Raw genomic sequence first — 19,938 nt, forward strand, 5'->3', positions numbered from 1 at the left:
TGTGTGTGTGTGGGGTGTGTGTTTGTGTGTGTGTGTTTGGGGTGTTTGTGTGTGTGTGTGTGTTTGGGGTGTTTGTGTGTGTGTGTGTGTGTGGGGTGTGTGTTTGTGTGTGTGTGTTTGGGGTGTTTGTGTGTGTGTGTGTGTGTGTGTGGGGTGTGTGTTTGTGTGTGTGTGTTTGGGGTGTTTGTGTGTGTGTGTGTGTGTGGGGTGTGTGTTTGTGTGTGTGTGTGTGGGGTGTGTGTTTGTGTGTGTGTGTGTGTGGGGTGTGTGTTTGTGTGTGTGTGTATGGGGTGTTTGTGTGTGTGTGTGTGTGTGTGTGTTTGGGGTGTTTGTGTGTGTGTGTGTGTGTGGTTGGGAGCATTTATTTGTCTCCTTTTGTGGATTAGACCTGGGAAGGTGTGACTAAGGGGAGGAGACAAGAGTTTGACCAGGGCCATCAAGTCTTGGCTCGTTTGGGGAGGTCCTCAGCCTGGATTTATAAAGCAGCTCGCTCTGGGAACAGGTGACCAGGCGAGGGAGTCTCAGACTGACTGGCACACTCTCAACTCAAACACACAGAGACACCGACAGACTCTGAGCAATGGCTATGGAGCGGCTGCAGTTCACGGAGACCTTTCTGGGCAAGACACCAGAGAGCGTGGCCAGCTGGGAGATGGGGCAGAACACCAATGAAGAGATATCTCTCATGGGTGAGGAACCTGGTTTACTCTCTTTGACTGAATTGTTGGTTTGTTATAACGTGCTTTAAGTGAGGAACCCTGTATTGCAGGGTACAGGCTGGGTATTGCTGTCTGACTGTTTTATTTCTCCAGATTCAGGAGGGTTTCAGATTCCAGTCACTGGGATTTGTACCTCTCTCTCTCTCTCTGTCCTCCCACTCCACATTCTCCAGACAGGATTGACAAGGATGTTGTCGGGGGTTGGAGGGTTTGAGCTGAATAGGCTGGAGGCTGTTTTCCCTGGAGTGTCAGAGGCTGAGGGCTGACTTTAGAAAGATTTATAAAGGTCACCTACAGAATGGTTTTCCTTGGGGTATGGGAATCTAAAACCGGACGTGCTTTAAGGTGTTGAGGGGTGGTACGGTGGCTCATTGGGTTAACCTCATGGCACCAGGGACCCAGGTTTGATCCCACTCTCGGGCATCTGTCTGGGTGGAGTTTGCACGTTCTCCCCCCCAGTGTCTGTGTGGGGTTTCCTCCGGGTGCTCCAGTTTCCTCCCACAGTCCAAAGATGTGCAGGTTAGGGTGGATTGGCCGTGCTAAATTGTTCCATAGTGCCCAGGGATGTGCAGGTTAGGGTGGATTGGCCGTGCTACGTTGTCCCATAGTGTCCAGGGATGTGCAGGTTAGGGTGGATTGGCCGTGCTAAATTGTCCCATAGTGCCCAGGGATGTGCAGGTTAGGGTGGATTGGCCGTGCTAAATTGTCCCATAGTGTCCAGGGATGTGCAGGTTAGGGTGGATTGGCCGTGCTAAATTGTCCTATAGTGCCCTGGGATGTGCAGGTTAGGGTGGATTGGCCGTGCTACGTTGTCCCATAGTGTACAGGGATGTGCAGGTTAGGGTGGATTGGCCGTGCTAAATTGTCCCATAGTGTCCAGGGATGTGCAGGTTAGGGTGGATTGGCCGTGCTAAATTGTCCTATAGTGCCCTGGGATGTGCAGGTTAGGGTGGATTGGCCGTGCTAAATTGTCCTATAGTGCCCTGGGATGTGCAGGTTAGGGTGGATTGGCCGTGCTAAATTGTCCCATAGTGTCCAGGGATGTGTAGGTTAGGGTGGATTGGCCATGCTAAATTGTCCTATAGTGCCCTGGGATGTGCAGGTTAGGATGGATTGGCCGTGCTACGTTGTCCCATAGTGTACAGGGATGTGCAGGTTAGGGTGGATTGGCCGTGCTAAATTGTCCCATAGTGTCCAGGGATGTGCAGGTTAGGGTGGATTGGCCGTGCTAAATTGTCCCATAGTGCCCAGGGATGTGCAGGTTAGGGTGGATTGGCCGTGCTAAGTTGTCCCATAGTGCCCAGGGATGTGCAGGTTAGGGTCGATTGGCCGTGCTAAACTGTCCCATAGTGCCCAGGGATGTGCAGGTTAGGGTGGATTGGCCGTGCTAAACTGTCCCATAGTGCCCAGGGATGTGCAGGTTAGGGTGGATTGGCCGTGCTAAACTGTAGTCCCAGTGGCCTAATGGATAAGATATTGGGTTCCTAAGCCAGGGATTGTGGGTTCAAATCCCATCCTAAGTGGCTAACTTTCATAGCTTACCCTCTTTGAACTTGACTTCTAATCTTCGTTATAAACATCCCCATGTCTGCATTCAGTTGATGGGAAGTGCTGACAACATGAACTTGCACAAAGTTGTCGGGGATCTGCAGGATTGGGTCAAAATTGCCTGAAAGAGACGGCAGAACCACAATGGCGAAAGAACTGCTGAAATTCTCCTGGGGCTGGCATGGTGACTCACAGTGTCAGGGTCTCGGGTTTGATTCCTCCCTTGGGTGTCTGTTTGTGTGGAGTTTGCACATTCTCTCCATGGGGTACTCGGAGTGCATTGTTTGTGGGCGGCACGGTGGTTAGCACTGCTGCCTCACAGCGCTGGAGACCCGGGTTCAATTCCTGCCTCAGGCGACTGACTGTGTGGAGTTTGCACATTCTCCCCGTGTCTGTGTGGGTTTCCTCCCACAGTCCAAAAATGTGCAGGTTTGGTGAATTGGCCAAGTTAAATTGCCCGTAGTGTTAGATGAAGGGGTAAATGTAGGGGAATGGGTCTGGGTGGGTTGCGCTTCAGCGGGTTGGTGTGGACCTGTTGGGCCGAAGGGCCTGTTTCCACGCTGTAAGTAATCTATAGTGTCCAGGGATGTGCAGGTTAGGGTGCATTAGTCTGGGGTAAATGTAGAGTAATAGGGTAAGGGAATGGGTCTGGGTGGGTTACTCTTCAGAGGGTCAGTGTGGACCTGTTGGGCCGAATGGCCTGTTTCCATACTGTAGGGATTCTAAGGTGAGTGGGAAAGATTTAAAGGGGACCTGCGGGACAACATTTTTATACAGAGAATGATCCGTGTGTGGAATGAGCTGTCAGAGGAAGTGGTGGAGGCTGGTACAATGACAACATTTAAAAGGCTTCTGGATGGGGACAGAGATAGGAAGGGTTTGGGGGGATATGGGTCAAGTGCTGGCAAATAGAACTAGGTCAGATTGGGATGTCTGATTGGCGTGGATGAGTTGGGCTGAAGGGTCTGTCTCCCTGCTGTATGACTATTGCCCCCTCGTTATCTCTCTTGTTCCCCCAGTCCCTCACCTGTCCTCTCTCATCGACCCACCTCTCTCTCTGTCCCTCCAGCTCTCCTACTCTCCCTTGCACCCTCCATCTCTCTCTCTCTCTCTCTATCTCTCTCTTCTTCATGTGCCTGTCTCTGTCTCTCCTGATTTCCCCTTTCACTGTCTCCCACTCTCTCTTCCTCCCCTCTCCCTTCTCTCTCTCTCTCTCTCTCTCTCTCACCCTTCAAGCATTGGCTGTGGAACAGATCCCACAGATTGGAGGGGTAGCCAATGTAACCCCAATATTATAAAATAAAGGGGGGAGGTGGGGAGGATACAAGGAATTATGAGGAATTGGAAACATGTTAACAACGGAGCACTTGGAAAACAGTGACGGGATGGGACAGAGTAGACTTGGGAAAAGTCATATTAGATAAATCTACTGGAACGTTTTGAGGATGCATTTGGTCGAGAAGGACAAGCTAATGGATGGGGTTTCTTTTGAGTTCCAGAAGGCTTTTGATGAGGTCCCTTTTTAGGGATGACTATGTAAAATTAAAACCTGTGGGATTGGGGTTAGTTGTACTGGCATCGATGGAGAGTTGGTTGACAAACAGGAAACACAAGAGTAGAAATGAATCTTTTCCCCAGAGTTGAAATGTCTTAATACTAGGGGTGGCACGCATCAAAGGAGATGTGAGGGGTAGGTTTTCTTTTACACAGGTAGGATAGGGGCGTTAAAGAGACTTTTAGATAAGCAATATGCAAGGAACGGAGGGAATATAGGATGTGGGGCAGGTGGAAAGGGTCTACCATGTTGGTCATAACATCGTGGGTCAGAATGGCATGGTGCCTCACAGCGCCAGGGACCCAGGTTCGATTCCAGGTCTCGGGCGACTGTCTGTGCGGAGGTTGCACGTTCTCCCTCACGTCTGCATCGGGTTTCCTCCCACAATCCAAAAGTGTGTAGGTCAGAGTGGATTGGCCGTGCTAAAATTGACCATCGTGTTAGGTGCATTAGTCAGAGGGGAAATGGGGCTGGGTGGGTTACTCTTCGGAGGGTCAGTGTGGACGTGTTGGGCCGAAGGGCCTGTTCCCACACTGTAGGGAATCTAATCAGAAGACCAGTTCCTGTGCTGTACTGTTCTACGTTAAACAGGGCTTGTTCTGAGTGTCAGGCAGTGATGGAGGGGATACCAACAGGAATCATTGAGCAGCTTGGGGGTCTCCGTATCTGAGGAAGATGTTCTGGCGACAGAGGGAGTGCAGCGATTCCCAGCCTGATTCCCGGGACAGTGGGACTGACATTTGAGGAGAGACTGGATCGGTTCGGACTATACTCACTGGGGGGGGGGGGGGGGGGGGGGGGGGGGAGCAGTTTGGGGAGAATGAGGAGGGGGATCTCAGAGAAACCGATAAAATCCCAACAGGACCAGACAGGGCCAAGGATGTTGACCCAGGGAGCCCAGAACCGGGGGGTGGGGGGGTTGGGTCACAGTTTAAGGATTACGGGGTGGGGGCGTTTCGGACTGAGACAGGGAGAAATGTCTTCCCCCAGAGAGGGGGGTTGGGGGGGAGCCTGTGGGATTCTCTGTCACAGAAAGGGGTTGCGGCCGAAACGGCGAATGTTTTGAGGCAGGAGTTGGATCGAGTTCTTGGGGCTGAAGGGGGAAAGCGAGGAACGGGGGCGGGAATGAGTCAGATGGTCAGCCACAAGCCTATCGAATGGTAGAGCAGGCTTGAAGGGCCAAATGGCCTCCTCCTATTTTCTATGGCTTTATTTTTGCCCCATACCAAATCCCCTGCCTTGATCTTGGAGCAGCACGGTGGCTCAGTGGGTTAGCACTACTGCCTCACGGCGCCAGGGACCCAGGTTCGATTCTGGCCTCGGGCAACTGTCTGTGTGGAGTTTGCACATTCTCCCCCCGTGTCTGTGTGGGTTTCCTCCGGGTGCTCCGGTTTCCTCCCACAGTCCAAAGATGTGCAGGTTAGGGTGGATTGGCCGTGCTAAATTGTCCCATAGTGTCCAGGGATGTGCAGGTTAGGGTGGATTGGCCGTGCTAAATTGTCCCATAGTGCCCAGGGATGTGCAGGTTAGGGTGGATTGGCCGTGCTAAATTGTCCCATAGTGCCCAGGGATGTGCAGGTTAGGGTGGATTGGCCGTGCTAAATTGTCCCATAGTGCCCAGGGATGTGTAGGTTAGGGTGGATTGGCCGTGCTAAATTGTCCCATAGTGGCCAGGGATGTGCAGGTTAGGGTGGATTGGCCGTGCTAAATTGTCCCACAGTGCCCAGAGATGTGCAGGTTAGGGTGGATTGGCTGTGCTAAATTGTCCCATAGTGGCCAGGGATGTGCAGGTTAGGGTGGATTGGCCGTGCTAAATTGTCCCATAGTGGCCAGGGATGTGCAGGTTAGGGTGGATTGGCCGTGCTAAATTGTCCCATAGTGCCCAGGGATGTGCAGGTTAGGGTGGATTGGCCGTGCTAAATTGTCCCATAGTGCCCAGGGATGTGCAGGTTAGGGTGGATTGGCCGTGCTAAATTGTCCCATAGTGCCCAGGGATGTGCAGGTTAGGGTGGATTGGCCGTGCTAAATTGTCCCATAGTGCCCAGGGATGTGCAGGTTAGGGTGGATTGGCCATGCTACATTGTCCCATAAGTGTCCAGGGATGTGCAGGTTAGGGTGGATTGGCCATGCTAAATTGTCCCATAGTGCCCAGGGATGTGCAAGTTAGGGTGGATTGGCCGTGCTAAATTGTCCCATAGTGCCCAGGGATGTGCAGGTTAGGGTGGATTGGCCGTGCTAAATTGTCCCATAGTGCCCAGGGATGTGCAGGTTAGGGTGGATTGGCCGTGCTAAATTGTCCCATAGTGCCCAGGGATGTGCAGGTTAGGGTGGATTGGCCGTGCTAAATTGTCCCATAGTGTCCAGTTAACACTCTCTCTCTCTCTCCCACTCATTGTGTGTCTCATCACATCTTTTCTCTCTCTTGCATAACACTGTCTGTTTATCTCTCTGTCTACATCCCTTGTGCTGTTTCGTTCAACTTATTATCATCGAGTCCCTACAGTGTGGAAACATTCTCTCTGTCCTTCTCAGACCATTCTCCCCCTCTCTCTCTCTCTCATACCCTCTGTCTACAGTGTGGAAGCAGACCATTCGGCCCCACAAGTCCACACTCACCCTCCAAACAGTATCCCCAGCCAAACCTATTCCCCATTACTCTACATTTACCCCTGACTAATGCACCTAACCTACACATCTCAGAACACTATGGGACAATTTAGCACGGCCAATCCACCCTAACCTGCACATCCCTGGGCACTATGGGACAATTTAGCATGGCCAATCCACCCTAACCTGCACATCTCAGAACACTATGGGACAATTTAGCACGGCCAATCCACCCTAACCTACACATCTCAGAACACTATGGGACAATTTAGCACGGCCAATCCACCCTAACCTGCACATCTCAGAACACTATGGGACAATTTAGCACGGCCAATCCACCCTAACCTGCACATCCCTGGGCACTATGGGACAATTTAGCATGGCCAATCCATCCTAACCTGCACATCCCTGGGCACTATGGGACAATTTAGCACGGCCAATCCACCCTAACCTGCACATCCCTGGGCACTATGGGACAATTTAGCACGGCCAATCCACCCTAACCTGCACATCCCTGGACACTATGGGACAATTTCCCACAGCCAATCCACCCTAACCTGCACATCTTTGGACTGTGGGAGGAAACCGGAGCACCCGGAGGAAACCACATACAGACATGGGGAGAATGTGCAAACTCCACACAGACAGTCACCTGAGGGTGGGTTTGAACCTGGGGCCTGGAGCCACTATTCTCTATCTCTCTCTCTCTTTCTATCTCTCTGTCTCTGTCTCTGTCTCTCTCTATCTCTCTCTCACACACACACGTATCATCCTATCTGTCTCTCTCTCTGTCTGTTTCTCTCTCTATCTCTCTTTTTCTCTCACATGCACATATTATCCTATCTGTCTTTTTCTCTATCTGTCTGTCTGCCTGTCTATCTGCCTCTCTCTCTCTCTCTCTGTCTGCCTCTCTCTCTCTCTCTCTCTCTCTCTGTCCTTGCCCCGGCCCCCCTGGTCCTTTCCCAACTTCTTTTGGGAAAGGATGGGGTGAAGTTTGATGATGTCATGGGATTGCTTAGAGTGTGGAACTCAAAGGAATGGGGGTGGGGAATTGAAGGGGTGTTAATGTGATGACTGGGATTGGGATGGGGAGTGTAGGATTGGGAGGGGGTGAATGGAGGGGGTATTAACAGCTTGGATTGGGGTGAAGAGTGTAGGATCGAGGAGGGAGGGTTTTCCAGGAGGTGATTATGGGAATGTCTGAGATTGGGACTGGAGCACTTTCCTGGGGGGGTTCTGGGGATGTCGAAGATTGGGTATGGTGGGGTTTTTCCTGGAGGGGGTAATGCGAATGTCCGGGATTGGGTATGGTGGGGTGTTGCTGGAGGGGATTATGGGAATGTCCAGAATTCGGTATGGTGGAGATTTCCCAGAGGGGGTTATGGGAATGACTGGGATTGGGTAAGGTGGGGTTTTCCAGGAGGGGATTATGGGAATGTCTGGGATTGTTATGGTGGGGTTTTCCTGGAGGGGGTTATGGGAATGTCTGGGATTGTTATGGTGGGGTTTTCCTGGAGGGGGTTATAGGAATGTCCTGGATTGGGTATGGTGGAGTTTTCCCGGAGGGGATTTTGGGAATGGTATGGTGGGGTTTTCCCGGAGGGGATTATGGGAATGTCTGGGATTGGGTATATTGGGGGTTTCCCGGAGGGGATTATGGAAATGTCTGGGATTGGGTATGGTGGGGTTTTCCTGGAGGGGGTTATGGGAATGACTGGGATTGGGTAAGGTGGGGTTTTCCTGGAGGGGGTTATGGGAATGTCTGGGATTGTTATGGTGGGGTTTTCCTGGAGGGGGTTATGGGAATGTCTGGGATTGGTATGGTGGGGTTTTCCTGGAGGGGGTTATGGGAATGTCTGGGATTGGGTATGGTGGGGTTTTCCTGGAGGGGGTTATGGGAATGTCTGGGATTGGTATGGTGGGGTTTTCCTGGAGGGGGTGATGGGAATGTCCTGGGTTGGGTATGGTGGAGTTTTCCCGGAGGGGATTTTGGGAATGGTATGGTGGGGTTTTCCCGGAGGGGATTATGGGAATGTCTGGGATTGGGTATATTGGGGGTTTCCCGGAGGGGATTATGGAAATGTCTGGGATTGGGTATGGTGGGGTTTTCCCAGACAGGATTATGGGATTGGCCTGGATTGGGTATGGTGGGGATTTCCAGGAGGGTTTATGGGAATGTCTGGGATTGGGTATGGTGGGGATTTCCAGGAGTGGTTATGGGAATGTCTGGGATTGGGTATGGTGGGGTTTTCCAGGAGGGAATTATGGGAATGTCAGGGATTGGGTATGATGGGGATTTCCCGGAGGGGGTTATGGGAATGTCTGGGATTGGGTATGGTGCGGTTTTCCCAGAGGGCATTATGGAAATGTCCTGGATTGGGTATGGTGGGGTTTTCCCAGAGGGGATTATGGGAATATCTGGGATTGGGTATGGTGGGGTTTTCCCAGAGGAGATAATGGGAATGTCTGGAATTGGGTATGGTGGGGTTTTCCCAGAGGAGATTATGGGAATGTCTGTGATTGGGTATGGTGGGGTTTTCTCGGAGGGAGTTATGGGAATGTCTGGGATTGGGTATGGTGGGGTTTTCCCAGAGGGGGTTATGGGAATGTCCAGGATTCGGTATGGTGGGGATTTCCCGGAGGAGGTTATAGGAATGTCAGGGATTGGGTATGGTGGGGGTTTCCCGGAGGGGGTTATGGGAATGTCTGGGATTGGGTATGGTGGGGATTTCCCGGAGGGGGTTATGGGAATGTCTGGGATTGGGTATGGTGGGGATTTCCCGGAGGGGGTTATGGGAATGTCTGGGATTGGGGATGTTGGTGGGGATTTCCGGGAGGGGGTTATGGGAATGTCTGGGATTGGGGATGTTGGTGGGGATTTCCGGGAGGGGGTTATGGGAATGTCTGGGATTGGGGATGTTGGTGGGGATTTCCCGGAGGGGGTTATGGGAATGTCAGGGATTGGGTATGGTGGGGGTTTCCCGGAGGGGGTTATGGGAATGTCTGGGATTGGGGATGTTGGTGGGGATTTCCGGGAGGGGGTTATGGGAATGTCTGGGATTGGGGATGTTGGTGGGGATTTCCGGGAGGGGGTTATGGGAATGTCCAGGAGGAGTTGAGTGCTTTCTTCTTGTGCGCCCTGTGACCCAGGCCCTGACTTGGCTCCTTGTTTCCGCTCCCCCTCCCCCACCCAGAGGCGACCCTGATGACCTCCCCACAGGCTGCGGTGAACGGCCCTCGGCGACGGAAGCGAACCAAGTACAACAGCTGGCAGAAGAACCTTCTAGAGAAAGCCTACTCCGTCTGCAAGTACCCCAACGTGTGGACCCGCGAGACTCTATCCAAGGCCCTCAACGTGGATGACGCCCGCATCATTGTAAGGACTTTTCGGGCCTTCGAAGGGGGGTGGGGGTCAGTGTAATGGGCTGGGGGTTGACCTATGACCCTTAACCCCTACCTGAAGAGCTTTGACAGCTGGTCTCCGTACTGTCACCCACACCGCGCACAGTGGTCTCCTGTCTTTTGGGGAGGGAGTTACTGTTCCTCCGAAGGTAGAGGGTGAAGGTTGTTGGGAGGGTGCTGAATCTTTGGAATCCTTGTCCCCTTTTTGGTGTCAGGGAATGTTGCAGCTTCACCCACCACTGAATGTAATTTACTGTTTTTCTTGGGAATCGAGGGAGGGGAAGGCTGAGGGGAGAGGTGGAATAGGCAGGCGGGGGGGGGGGAGGTGGGGGCAGAAATGAGGCCAACTGCGATTGGGCAAGCAGACCAATTCAAAGGGGCTGAGTGGCCTCAGCTTTGTCCTGTTAGAATCACTGAATCCCTACAGTGTGGAAACAGGCCATTCAGCCCAAAAAGTCTACATCGACCCTCCGAGGAGTATCCCACCCAGACCCATTCCCCTACCCTATTACTCTACATTTACCCCTGACTAACGCACCTAACCTGCACATCCCTGAGCACTATGGGACAATTTAGCACGGCCAATCCACCCTAACCAGCACATCCCTGAACACTACAGGACAATTTAGCACGGCCAACCCACCCTAACCTGCACATCTCTGGGCACTATGGGACAATTTAGCACGGCCAATCCACCCTAACCTGCACATCCCTGGACACTATGGGACAATTTAGCACGGCCAATCCACCCTAACCTGCACATCCCTGGGCACTATGGGACAATTTAGCACGGCCAATCCACCCTAACCTGCACATCCCTGGACACTATGGGACAATTTAGCACGGCCAATCCACCCTAACGTGCACATCCCTGGACACGACAGGAATATTTAGCACGGCCATTCCAACCTACCTTGCACATCTCTGGATTTGTCTACTTCTGGCCCAGTCAGTTACCAATCCGTACAGTCATAGAGACGTACAGCACGGAAACAGACCCTTCGGTCCAACCCGTCCATGCCGACCAGATATCCCAACCCAATCTAGTCCCACCTGCCAGCACCCGGCCCATATCCCCCCAAACCCTTCCTATTCATATACCCATCCAAATGCCTTTTAAATGTTGTCATTGTACCAGCCTCCACCACATCCTCTGGCAGCTCACTCCATACACGTACCACCCTCTGGGTGAAAAAGTTGCCCCTTAGGTCCCTTTTATATCTTTCCCCTCTCACCCTAAACCTATGCCCCTCTCGTTCTGAACTCCCCCACCCCAGGGAAAAGACTTTGTCTATTCACCCTATCCCACACCCCTTCATGATTTTATAAACCTCTATAAGGTCACTTCTCCGATGCTCCAGGGAAAACAGTCCCAGGGAATGTCGGGGGTGGGGGTGATGGTGAATTTGGATCCTACTTACAGAGATTCAGAGTGAGGGCCGGTCGGTGAAATTTGAACGTAGGGATGGGAATTATAAAAGTGACCAGGAGACAGGTTTATAAAATCATGAGGGGGCATGGAAAGGGTGAATAGACAAGGTCTTTTCCCTGGGGTGGGGGAGTCCAGAACTAGAGGGGCATAGGTTTATGGTGAGAGGGGAAAGATTCCCTACGGTGTGGAAACAGGCCCTTCAGCCCAACAAGTCCACACCAACCGTCCAAAGAGTAACCCATCCCTGTACCCCATGGGAGGGTGGTGGGTGGTCTCGCAGCCTGAGGCCCTTGCAACAACCCTGCGTGTGTATCGCCCCCTCCAGGTCTGGTTCCAGAACCGCAGGGCCCGCTACAGCAGACAGTCGGCTGCCGTCCGCCAACGAGGGAGACCGTCTGGGAGTGATGCCCGTGAGGACCAGCCGCCGGAGGGCACCTTGCTGTACGGCCAGACGCCCGCCTCGGGGTCCGCGTGCTGCCCCAGGCGCCCCCTGGTGGCCGCAGCGCACGGGCCCAACGTCCAGCTGACCGGCGGCTACCCGCCGCTCGTCGGTTCCCGGTGCCCGCAGGTGCCGCGGGGCCCCCCGAAGGTGGAGAGTGGCACCGCACTGCCGGCCGGGCATGGGGCGATGGATGAGGCGGTGGCCGCCGCCTGCAGCCAATGGTACCCAGGGGTGGGCTGCGCCAGTGGAAACCCGCCAGCTCGCTTTCCGGTAGACGAGATCGAAGTGGATTTCACTGTGGCCGATTTCAACCTGGACCTGGGTAACCCATACCTACTGGACCTCTCGCAGACTCTGTAAAGACTCTCCGCGGGATAACTGAAACACTCTCCCCTCACCCCCACATGGAGTGGGGGGGGGGGGGGGGGCGCCGCATGATGGAGAAGGACATTGTTCATTTTGACCAGCGGGATCCAAGGACGCCGCTTCCCCCTGCGTTATCTTGACTTGCAGATTCAGGGGTGGGGGGAAAATCACACTTTGCTATTGCACTGTGGTCAACATGGATCCCTCGGCAGTGGCCCCACCCATTTCCCCCACTCCACCCTCCTCAAAATGGACTCAGCAAAGATCATCTCCATCCTATGATCCATTAAGAAGGTGCATTCCAAAGAGAGGAAAGGGGCTCGTATCATACGATGTAGAGCTTTACTCTGTATCTGACCCCGTGCTATCCCTGTCCTGGGGAGTATTTGGTGGGGATAGTGTAGAGGGAGATTTACTCTCTATCTAACCCTGTGCTGTACCTGTCCTGGGGAGTGTTTGATGGGGGGACAGTGTAGAGGCAGCTTTACTCTGTATCTAACCCCGTGCTGTCCCTGTCCTGGGGAGTGTTTGATGGGGGACAGTGTAGAGAGAGCTTTACTCTGTATCTAATCTTGTGCAGTCCCTAAGTGGGAAGTGTTTGCTGGGGAGACAGTTTAGAGGGAACTTTACTTTGAATCTTACCCTGTGCCGTCCCTGTCCTAGGAATGTTGGATGGGGGACAGTGTAGAGGAAGCTTTACTCTGTATCTAACCTTGTGCTGTCCCTGTCCTGGGGAGTGTTTGATGGGGGACAGTGTAGATGGAGCTTTACTCTATATCTAATCCCGTGCTGTCCCTGTCCTGGGGAGTGTTTGATGGGAGACAGTGTCGAGGGAGCTTTACTCTGTATGTAATCCCATGCTGTCCCTGTCCTGGGGAGTATTTGGCGTGGGGCAGGGTTACTAAATACAGCAACTTTATTTGGGAGGGTGGGGTGTCAGTCCCATACTGAATACAGTAAGTGAATCAAGTGCCACAATAAGGGGGAGGGGGTGTTTAGCGAGGGTGGGGTTGTAGGGGAGGGCAGGATATGGGGGGGTGGGGAATGTTGGCCAATGTGTTAACAAAAAAGGGGTCAGAATCCTCTGTGGGATAGGGAACTGGATTCTGATTTCAGGGAAATCTGAGCTGCCATTTTGGACGTAAAATGGCCGCCTGGCCATTTGTTGGTGCTTCCTTGAGCCTAGGCTAGGGCTATTTATTTATTTAATATTTAACGACGTTTCATCCTTCGAAAGCAATCTTGGCGACATCCTCTCACTGCAGGCCAGGAATCCCTCTTGGAGAGCTGGGTTGACCTTTGACCACTGCCCCTTGTACGCGGGAGTGTGCGCTCCCTCAGGCAGGAACCCCCACAGGCGGGAGTGGACATCAACCGCGACTGACCCCCAGAGGGCATTCCGACCTGCGGGGTGAAATCGGAGCTGACCCCGTGCCCCGGTATCCTCTCCCAGAATCCTCTAGGTTGAGACATTTAATTCAAGGCATGGGGGGGATGTGGCCTACAGTGCTGACCCCCTCTGCCTTTGGCAGGGGGAAGGGGTCTCTCAGAATCCTAAAGCAAATACCTCCAAGGATCCTGTGGGGCAGGATGGGGGAAGGGTTGGGGGTGGGACAGGCGCGGGGCAGGGCGCCCAAAGCATTGGGGAGGTGGGAGATTACCTTAAGGTCTTCGGAGACGGTGAGTCAAGATTAAGAAGAACCCACGCTCCGTGCTCAGTGGCTGCCATCAACAAGGTTAACTCTCATCAAGCTGGGATCCTGGCAGCGATGCCCGCCACAGTCAAATAGCACATGCGGACTGACATCGCCGATTCAGAGAGGGAGTTAAGCCCTCAAGGTGGGTGGTGGGGTGGGGGAGGGTAAGGGAATAGAATCACGGATCTGGGCTCCACAGGAATAATGCGAAAAGTAACTTATGATTTTAGTTGAGGATTAAAAATTAATTCCTTTTGTCTGTGGTCGCAATTAATATGCTTTTTCTTTTAAATTCGTAGAAGACACAATCCTTTCTGCGACCATTCGAATTAGCTCGATCAGCCTGCAATCAAAGACTGGTCGGGCTAAATTCAAATTGTCGCAGAGGATGAAGAGTTGGTCTTGGAGTAAAAAGGTTGAGACGAGCGCTATGGAAACAGGGAGAGACAGAGAGACATAGACACAGAGGGAGAAATGGAGAGAGAGAGAGAGAGAGAGAGAGATGGCACAGAGAGAAACACACAGGTACAGAGAATGAGAGACAGAGTCGGAGAGAAGGAGACAGCGAGAGATATACTGTAGATGGATAGAGAGAGAGCTAGGGAGAGAGAAAGAGAGACAGAGACTCGGAGAGAGATGGAGAGAGACAGACACAAAGAGAAAGATGGAGAGAGAGACACACGCACACACACAGACTGAGACATGGATAGACAGAGAGAAGCACAGACAAAGAGATATACAGACAGAGAACAACATAGATAGGGAGAAACACACGCGCAAAGGGCAGAGAGAGAGATGCAGTCAAAGAGACAGAATAAGAGACAGTGAGGAACAGACAGAAAGAGACAGATGCATTCAAACAGAGAGACACGAACACACAAAGACAGACAGACAGAGAAAGATGTGCGCAGAGAGAGAGAGAGACACACACACAAAAGAGAGAGACAGAGACAGAGAGAGAGAGGGGACGGAGGATCAGAGAGTACACAGACAGAAAGGAACAGTAACAATGATCGATGAAACTGACAGAAAACAAAGAGAAAGCTGAATATTTCGATTGAAGCTGGTCTCCCTCTGCTTTGCTTCATTTGAGGTGTTCTGTTGACCGTCCTACTCCCAGTTGGGAGCACAGGGCTGACTGTGGGCTGGTTGGAGGTTCAGGGATTGTTCGATGTGTTCTGATCGGATCTGCCTGTACATGTGTGAATCCTCTTGCAGTGCACCCAGAGAAGGCTGGTGTTTATTGACCAGGATTAATGTCTGGCTCATTAAAGCAATGTTAATGAAAACTGCAGTCTCTGTGGGTTTCTGGTTCACACATTTCATTCCAATGTTTCTGATCACAGTGCAGATTGTTCAGGGTGAGGGGAGGCTGTATCAGAGTCCAGTGGCAAACCCCAAATATCCCTTCATCACGATGGTTGGAAGGTTATTCAACTATGGAGTGCATCACAGCAAGGCGAGACTTAGCCCTTTCACACTAATTTGAAGGTGATCAGTCCTGGTGCTCAGCCCAAAGTTAGATTAGATTCCCTACAGTGTGGAAACAGACACGTCGGCCTACCAATCCACACCCACCCTCCGAAGAGTAACCCACCCAGACCACTTTCCATCAGACAAATGTACCTAACACGATGGGACAATTTAGCATGGCCAATCCACCCTAACCTGCATATCCCTGGGCACTATGGGACAATTTAGCACGGCCAATCCACCCTAACCTGCACATCCCTGTACACTATGGGACAATTTAGCACGGCCAATCCACCCTAACCTGCACATCCCTGGACACTATGGGACAATTTAGCACGGCCAATCCACCCTAACCTGCACATCCCTGGACACTATGGGACAATTTAGCACGGCCAATCCACCCTAACCTACTCATCCCTGGGCACTATGGGACAATTTAGCACGGCCAATCCACCCTAACCTGCACATCCCTGGGCACTATGGGACAATTTAGCACGGCCAATCCACCCTAACCTGCACATCCCTGGACACTATGGGACAATTTAGCACGGCCAATCCACCCTAACCTGCACATCCCTGGGCACTATGGGACAATTTAGCACGGCCAATCCACCCCAACCTGCACATCCCTGGGCACTATGGGACAATTTAGTACGGCCAATCCACCCTAACCTGCACATCCCTGGACACTATGGGACAATTTAGCATGGCCAATCCACCCTAACCTGCACACCCCTGGGCACTATGGGACAATTTAACACGGCCAGTCCACCATAACCTGCACATCCCTGGGTACTATGGGACAATTTAGCACGGCCAATCCACCCTAACCTGCACATCCCTGGGCACTATGGGACAATTTAGCACGGCCAATCCACCCTAACCTGCACGTCCCTGGTCACTTTGGGACAATTTAGCACGGCCAATCCACTCTAACCTGCACATCCCTGGGCACTATGGGACAATTTAGCACGGCCAATCCACCCTAACCTGCACATCCCTGGACACTATAGGACAATTTAGCATGGCCAATCCACCCTAACCTGCACATCCTTGGGCACTATGGGACAATTTAGCACGGCCAATCCACCCTAACCTGCACATCCCTGGGCACTATGGGACAATTTAGCATGGCCAATCCACCCTAACCTGCACATCCCTGGACACTATGGGACAATTTAGCATGGCCAATTCACCCTAACCTGCACACCCCTGGACACTATGGGACAATTTAACACGGCCAGTCCCCCATAACCTGCACATCCCTGGGTACTATGGGACAATTTAGCGCAACCTATCCACCCTAACCTGCACATCCCTGAACACTATGGGACAATTTAGCACGGCCAATCCATCCTAACTTGCACATCTTTGGACTGTGGGAGGAAACCAACGCAGACACGGGGGAGAATGCGCAAACGTCACACAGTCAACCGAGGCTGGAATCGAACCTGGGACCCTGTTGCAGCACTGCTAATCCACTGTGCCACCCCTGAGGCACAATACAACAAATAGTCCCCACTCAGCCCAAGGTTATTGAGACGCAATACAGCCACGGTGTACAATACTGACCCTCCGACAGTGCGGCACTCCCTCAGTACTGACCCTCCGACAATGCGCACTCCCTCAGCACTGACCCTCCGACAGTGCGCACTCCCTCAGCACTGACCCTCCGACAGTGCGCACTCCCTCAGTACTGACCCTCCGACAGGGCGGCGCTCCCTCAGCACTGACCCTCCGACAGTGCGCACTCCCTCAGCACTGACCCTCCGACAGTGCGGCGCTCCCTCAGCACTGACCCTCCGACAGTGCGGCACTCTCCTCAGCATTGACCCTCCGACAGTGCGGCACTCCCTCAGTACTGACCCTCCGACAGTGCGGCACTCCCTCAGCATTGACCCTCCGACAGTGCAGCGCTCCCTCAGCACTGACCCTCTGACCGTGCGGCACTCCCTCAGTACTGACCCTCAGACAGTGCGGCACTCCCTCAGCACTGACCCTCAGACAGTGCGGCACTCCCTCAGTACTGACCCTCAGACAGTGCGGCACTCCCTCAGCACTGACCCTCTGACAGTGCGGCACTCCCTCAGCACTGACCTTCCGACAGTGCGGCACTCCCTCAGTACTGACCCTCCGACAGTGCGGCGCTCCCTCAGTACTGATGCTGTGCCATCAATGGAGCTGTTGATTAGTCTCAGGGATAGATCTTTATCGCTAAGTCAACATCGAACACATACTCAGATGGTGATGACTGTGTCTCTGCTCGACAATGTTGGGCATATGGCTAACCACCTTCCATAAGCACTGAAATGTTCACTTGTCATGCCTCAGATTAATCTCACATTGTGTCTTGAAATGTGACTTTGTGTAAGAATTCTCCCCTTCGGGAAACAATAATTATTACCTGTCCAGGGAAAGTGTCCCCTGGAGTTGTCACTCATTGTGAGAGCTCAATGGTGCACATTTATCCTCCAGAGCTGTAGGGGGCGCTGGTCTCTCTATCATCACTAATTGATTGTGTACACTCACCCTCCAGAGCTGTAGGGGGCACTCATCTTCAACTTAACTCAGTCGCTGTTGCTCATGAACCCTCCTGAGCTCAAGGTGGCGCTGATTTCTCATCTCTCCCTCCATTGCTGGGGTCAATTTACCCTCCACTGCTGTAGGTGGCGCTGATTTCTCATGGTTTCCTGTTGTAGACTCTGTACATTAACTGAGAGTGTGGTGCTGGAAAAACACGACAGGTCATGCAGCATCCGAGGAGCAGGAGAACCGACGTTTCGGGCAAAGCCCTTCATCAGGAATGAGGCTGGCAGCCAAGGGGGTGGTGCGATAAATGGGAGGGGGTGGGGCTGGGGGGGGAAGGGAGCTGAGAGTGCGATAGGTCAATGGAGGTGGGGGTAAAGGTGATAGGTCAGAGAGGAGGGTGGAGTGGATAGGTGGGAAGGAAGATGGAACCGGTAGGACAGGTCATGGGGCAGTGCTGAGCTGGAAGGTTGGAACTGGGGTAAGGGAGGGAGAGGGGAATGAGGAAACTGGTGAAGTCTACAGCGATGCCCTGGGGTTGAAGAGTTCCGAGGTGGAAGATGAGGCATTCTTCCTCCAGGCGTCGGGTGGTGAGGGAGCGGCGGTGGAGGAGGCCCAGGACCTGCATGTACTCGGCAGAGTGGGAGGGGGAGTTGAAATGTTGGTCCACGGAGCGGTGGGGTAGATTGGTGTGGGTGTCCCAGAGATGTTCCCTGAAGCGTTCTGTGAGGAGGTGTCCAGTCTCCCCAATGTAGAGGAGACCACATTGGGAGCAATGGATACATTAAATGACATTGGTGGATGTGCAAGTAAAACTTTGATGGATGTGGAAGGCTCCTTTGGGGCCTTGGATGGAGGTGAGGGAGGAGATGTGGGTGCAGGTTTTGCAGTTCCTGCAGTGGCAGGGGAAGGTGCTGGGAGGGGAGGGTAGGGATTGTGGGGGGGGGGGGGGGGGCGTGGACCTGACAAGGAAGTCGCAGAGGGAACGTTCTTTACGGAAAGTGGATGGGGTGGGGAGGGAAATATATCTCTGGTGGTGGGGTCTATTTGTAAGTGACGGAAATGGCTGAGGATGATGTGATGTATATTGTGGTTGGTATGGTGAGGACCAGGGAGATTAACCCTCCACTGCTCTAGGTGGCGCTGATCTTTCACTTCCCTGTCCCTGTGGGAATACATTAACCCTCCAGTGCTGTAGGTGGCACTGAACCCTCTCCATAGCCCATTGTAAATGGTGCACATTAACCCTCCCAAGCTCTAGGTGGTGCTGATTTCTCATTTCCCCCTGTCCCCCGTGGGAGTACATTAACCCTCTAGCGCTGTTGGTCAGAGCGGAGGTTGGAGTGGATAGGTGGGACGAAAGATGAGGGCGGTGCTGGGTTGGACCATCCCCACGGCTCCCAGCCTCATTCCTGAAACGTCGACTCTCCTGCTCCTCGGATGCTGTCTGACCTGGCTGTGCTCTTCCAGCGCCACTCTCTCAGTTAATGTGACGGATGAATGGACACCGCAGAACAATCAACAGACAGGAGTGTTCCCTCCCAGTCGGAGAACACTTCAGCGGTCTGGGACATTTGACCTCGGACGTTCAGGTGACCATCCTCCAAGACGGACTTCCAGACAGGCGATAACGCAAAGTGGCCGAGCAGAGGCTGATAGCCAAGTTCGGTACCCATGGATAGAATGGCCTCAACCGGGATCTTGGGTTCATGTCACATTACAGGTGACACTACTGCACTACACACATACACACAGATATACACGCACACTCACAGACAGACACATATGCAGATGTATTCAGACAGACGCATACTCACAGACACACACACAAATGCGCCCAGACAGACACACACTCAGACAGACAGACGGACACTCACAGACAGACAGACATACACACAGGCACACACACATACACACACACTCTGACAGACCCATACACTCATGCAGACACAAGCTCTCTCTCATACGCTCACATAACACACTCACACATGCCCCCTCTCACAGTCTTATACCCTTTCACACACACACTCTCACAGACACTCATAACACCTCTTCCCCCCCCCCCCCCCCCAGACAGACGCACACACATACAAGTTTGCAGGGCGAATTTGTACTTGCAGAATTACATTTTATTTTGCTCAAAAAGTGCATGAATCCACATAAGATTCTGT

General features: G+C 52.8%; 1 protein-coding gene across 1 annotated transcript; it reads left to right on the forward strand.

Annotated features, from left to right (window-relative positions):
* Positions 1 to 492: 492 nt before the first annotated feature.
* LOC140457176 (homeobox protein prophet of Pit-1-like) lies at positions 493 to 12,065 on the forward strand. Its single transcript, XM_072551238.1, has 3 exons — positions 493 to 689; positions 9,624 to 9,805; positions 11,589 to 12,065. Exons 1-3 carry the CDS (start codon positions 581 to 583, stop codon positions 12,063 to 12,065), a joined length of 768 nt encoding a protein of 255 aa, XP_072407339.1. The 5' UTR covers positions 493 to 580.
* The last annotated feature ends 7,873 nt before the right edge of the window (positions 12,066 to 19,938 follow it).

This window comes from Chiloscyllium punctatum, chromosome 31 (assembly GCF_047496795.1).
Source record: "Chiloscyllium punctatum isolate Juve2018m chromosome 31, sChiPun1.3, whole genome shotgun sequence".
Taxonomy (NCBI): Eukaryota; Metazoa; Chordata; class Chondrichthyes; order Orectolobiformes; family Hemiscylliidae; genus Chiloscyllium; species Chiloscyllium punctatum.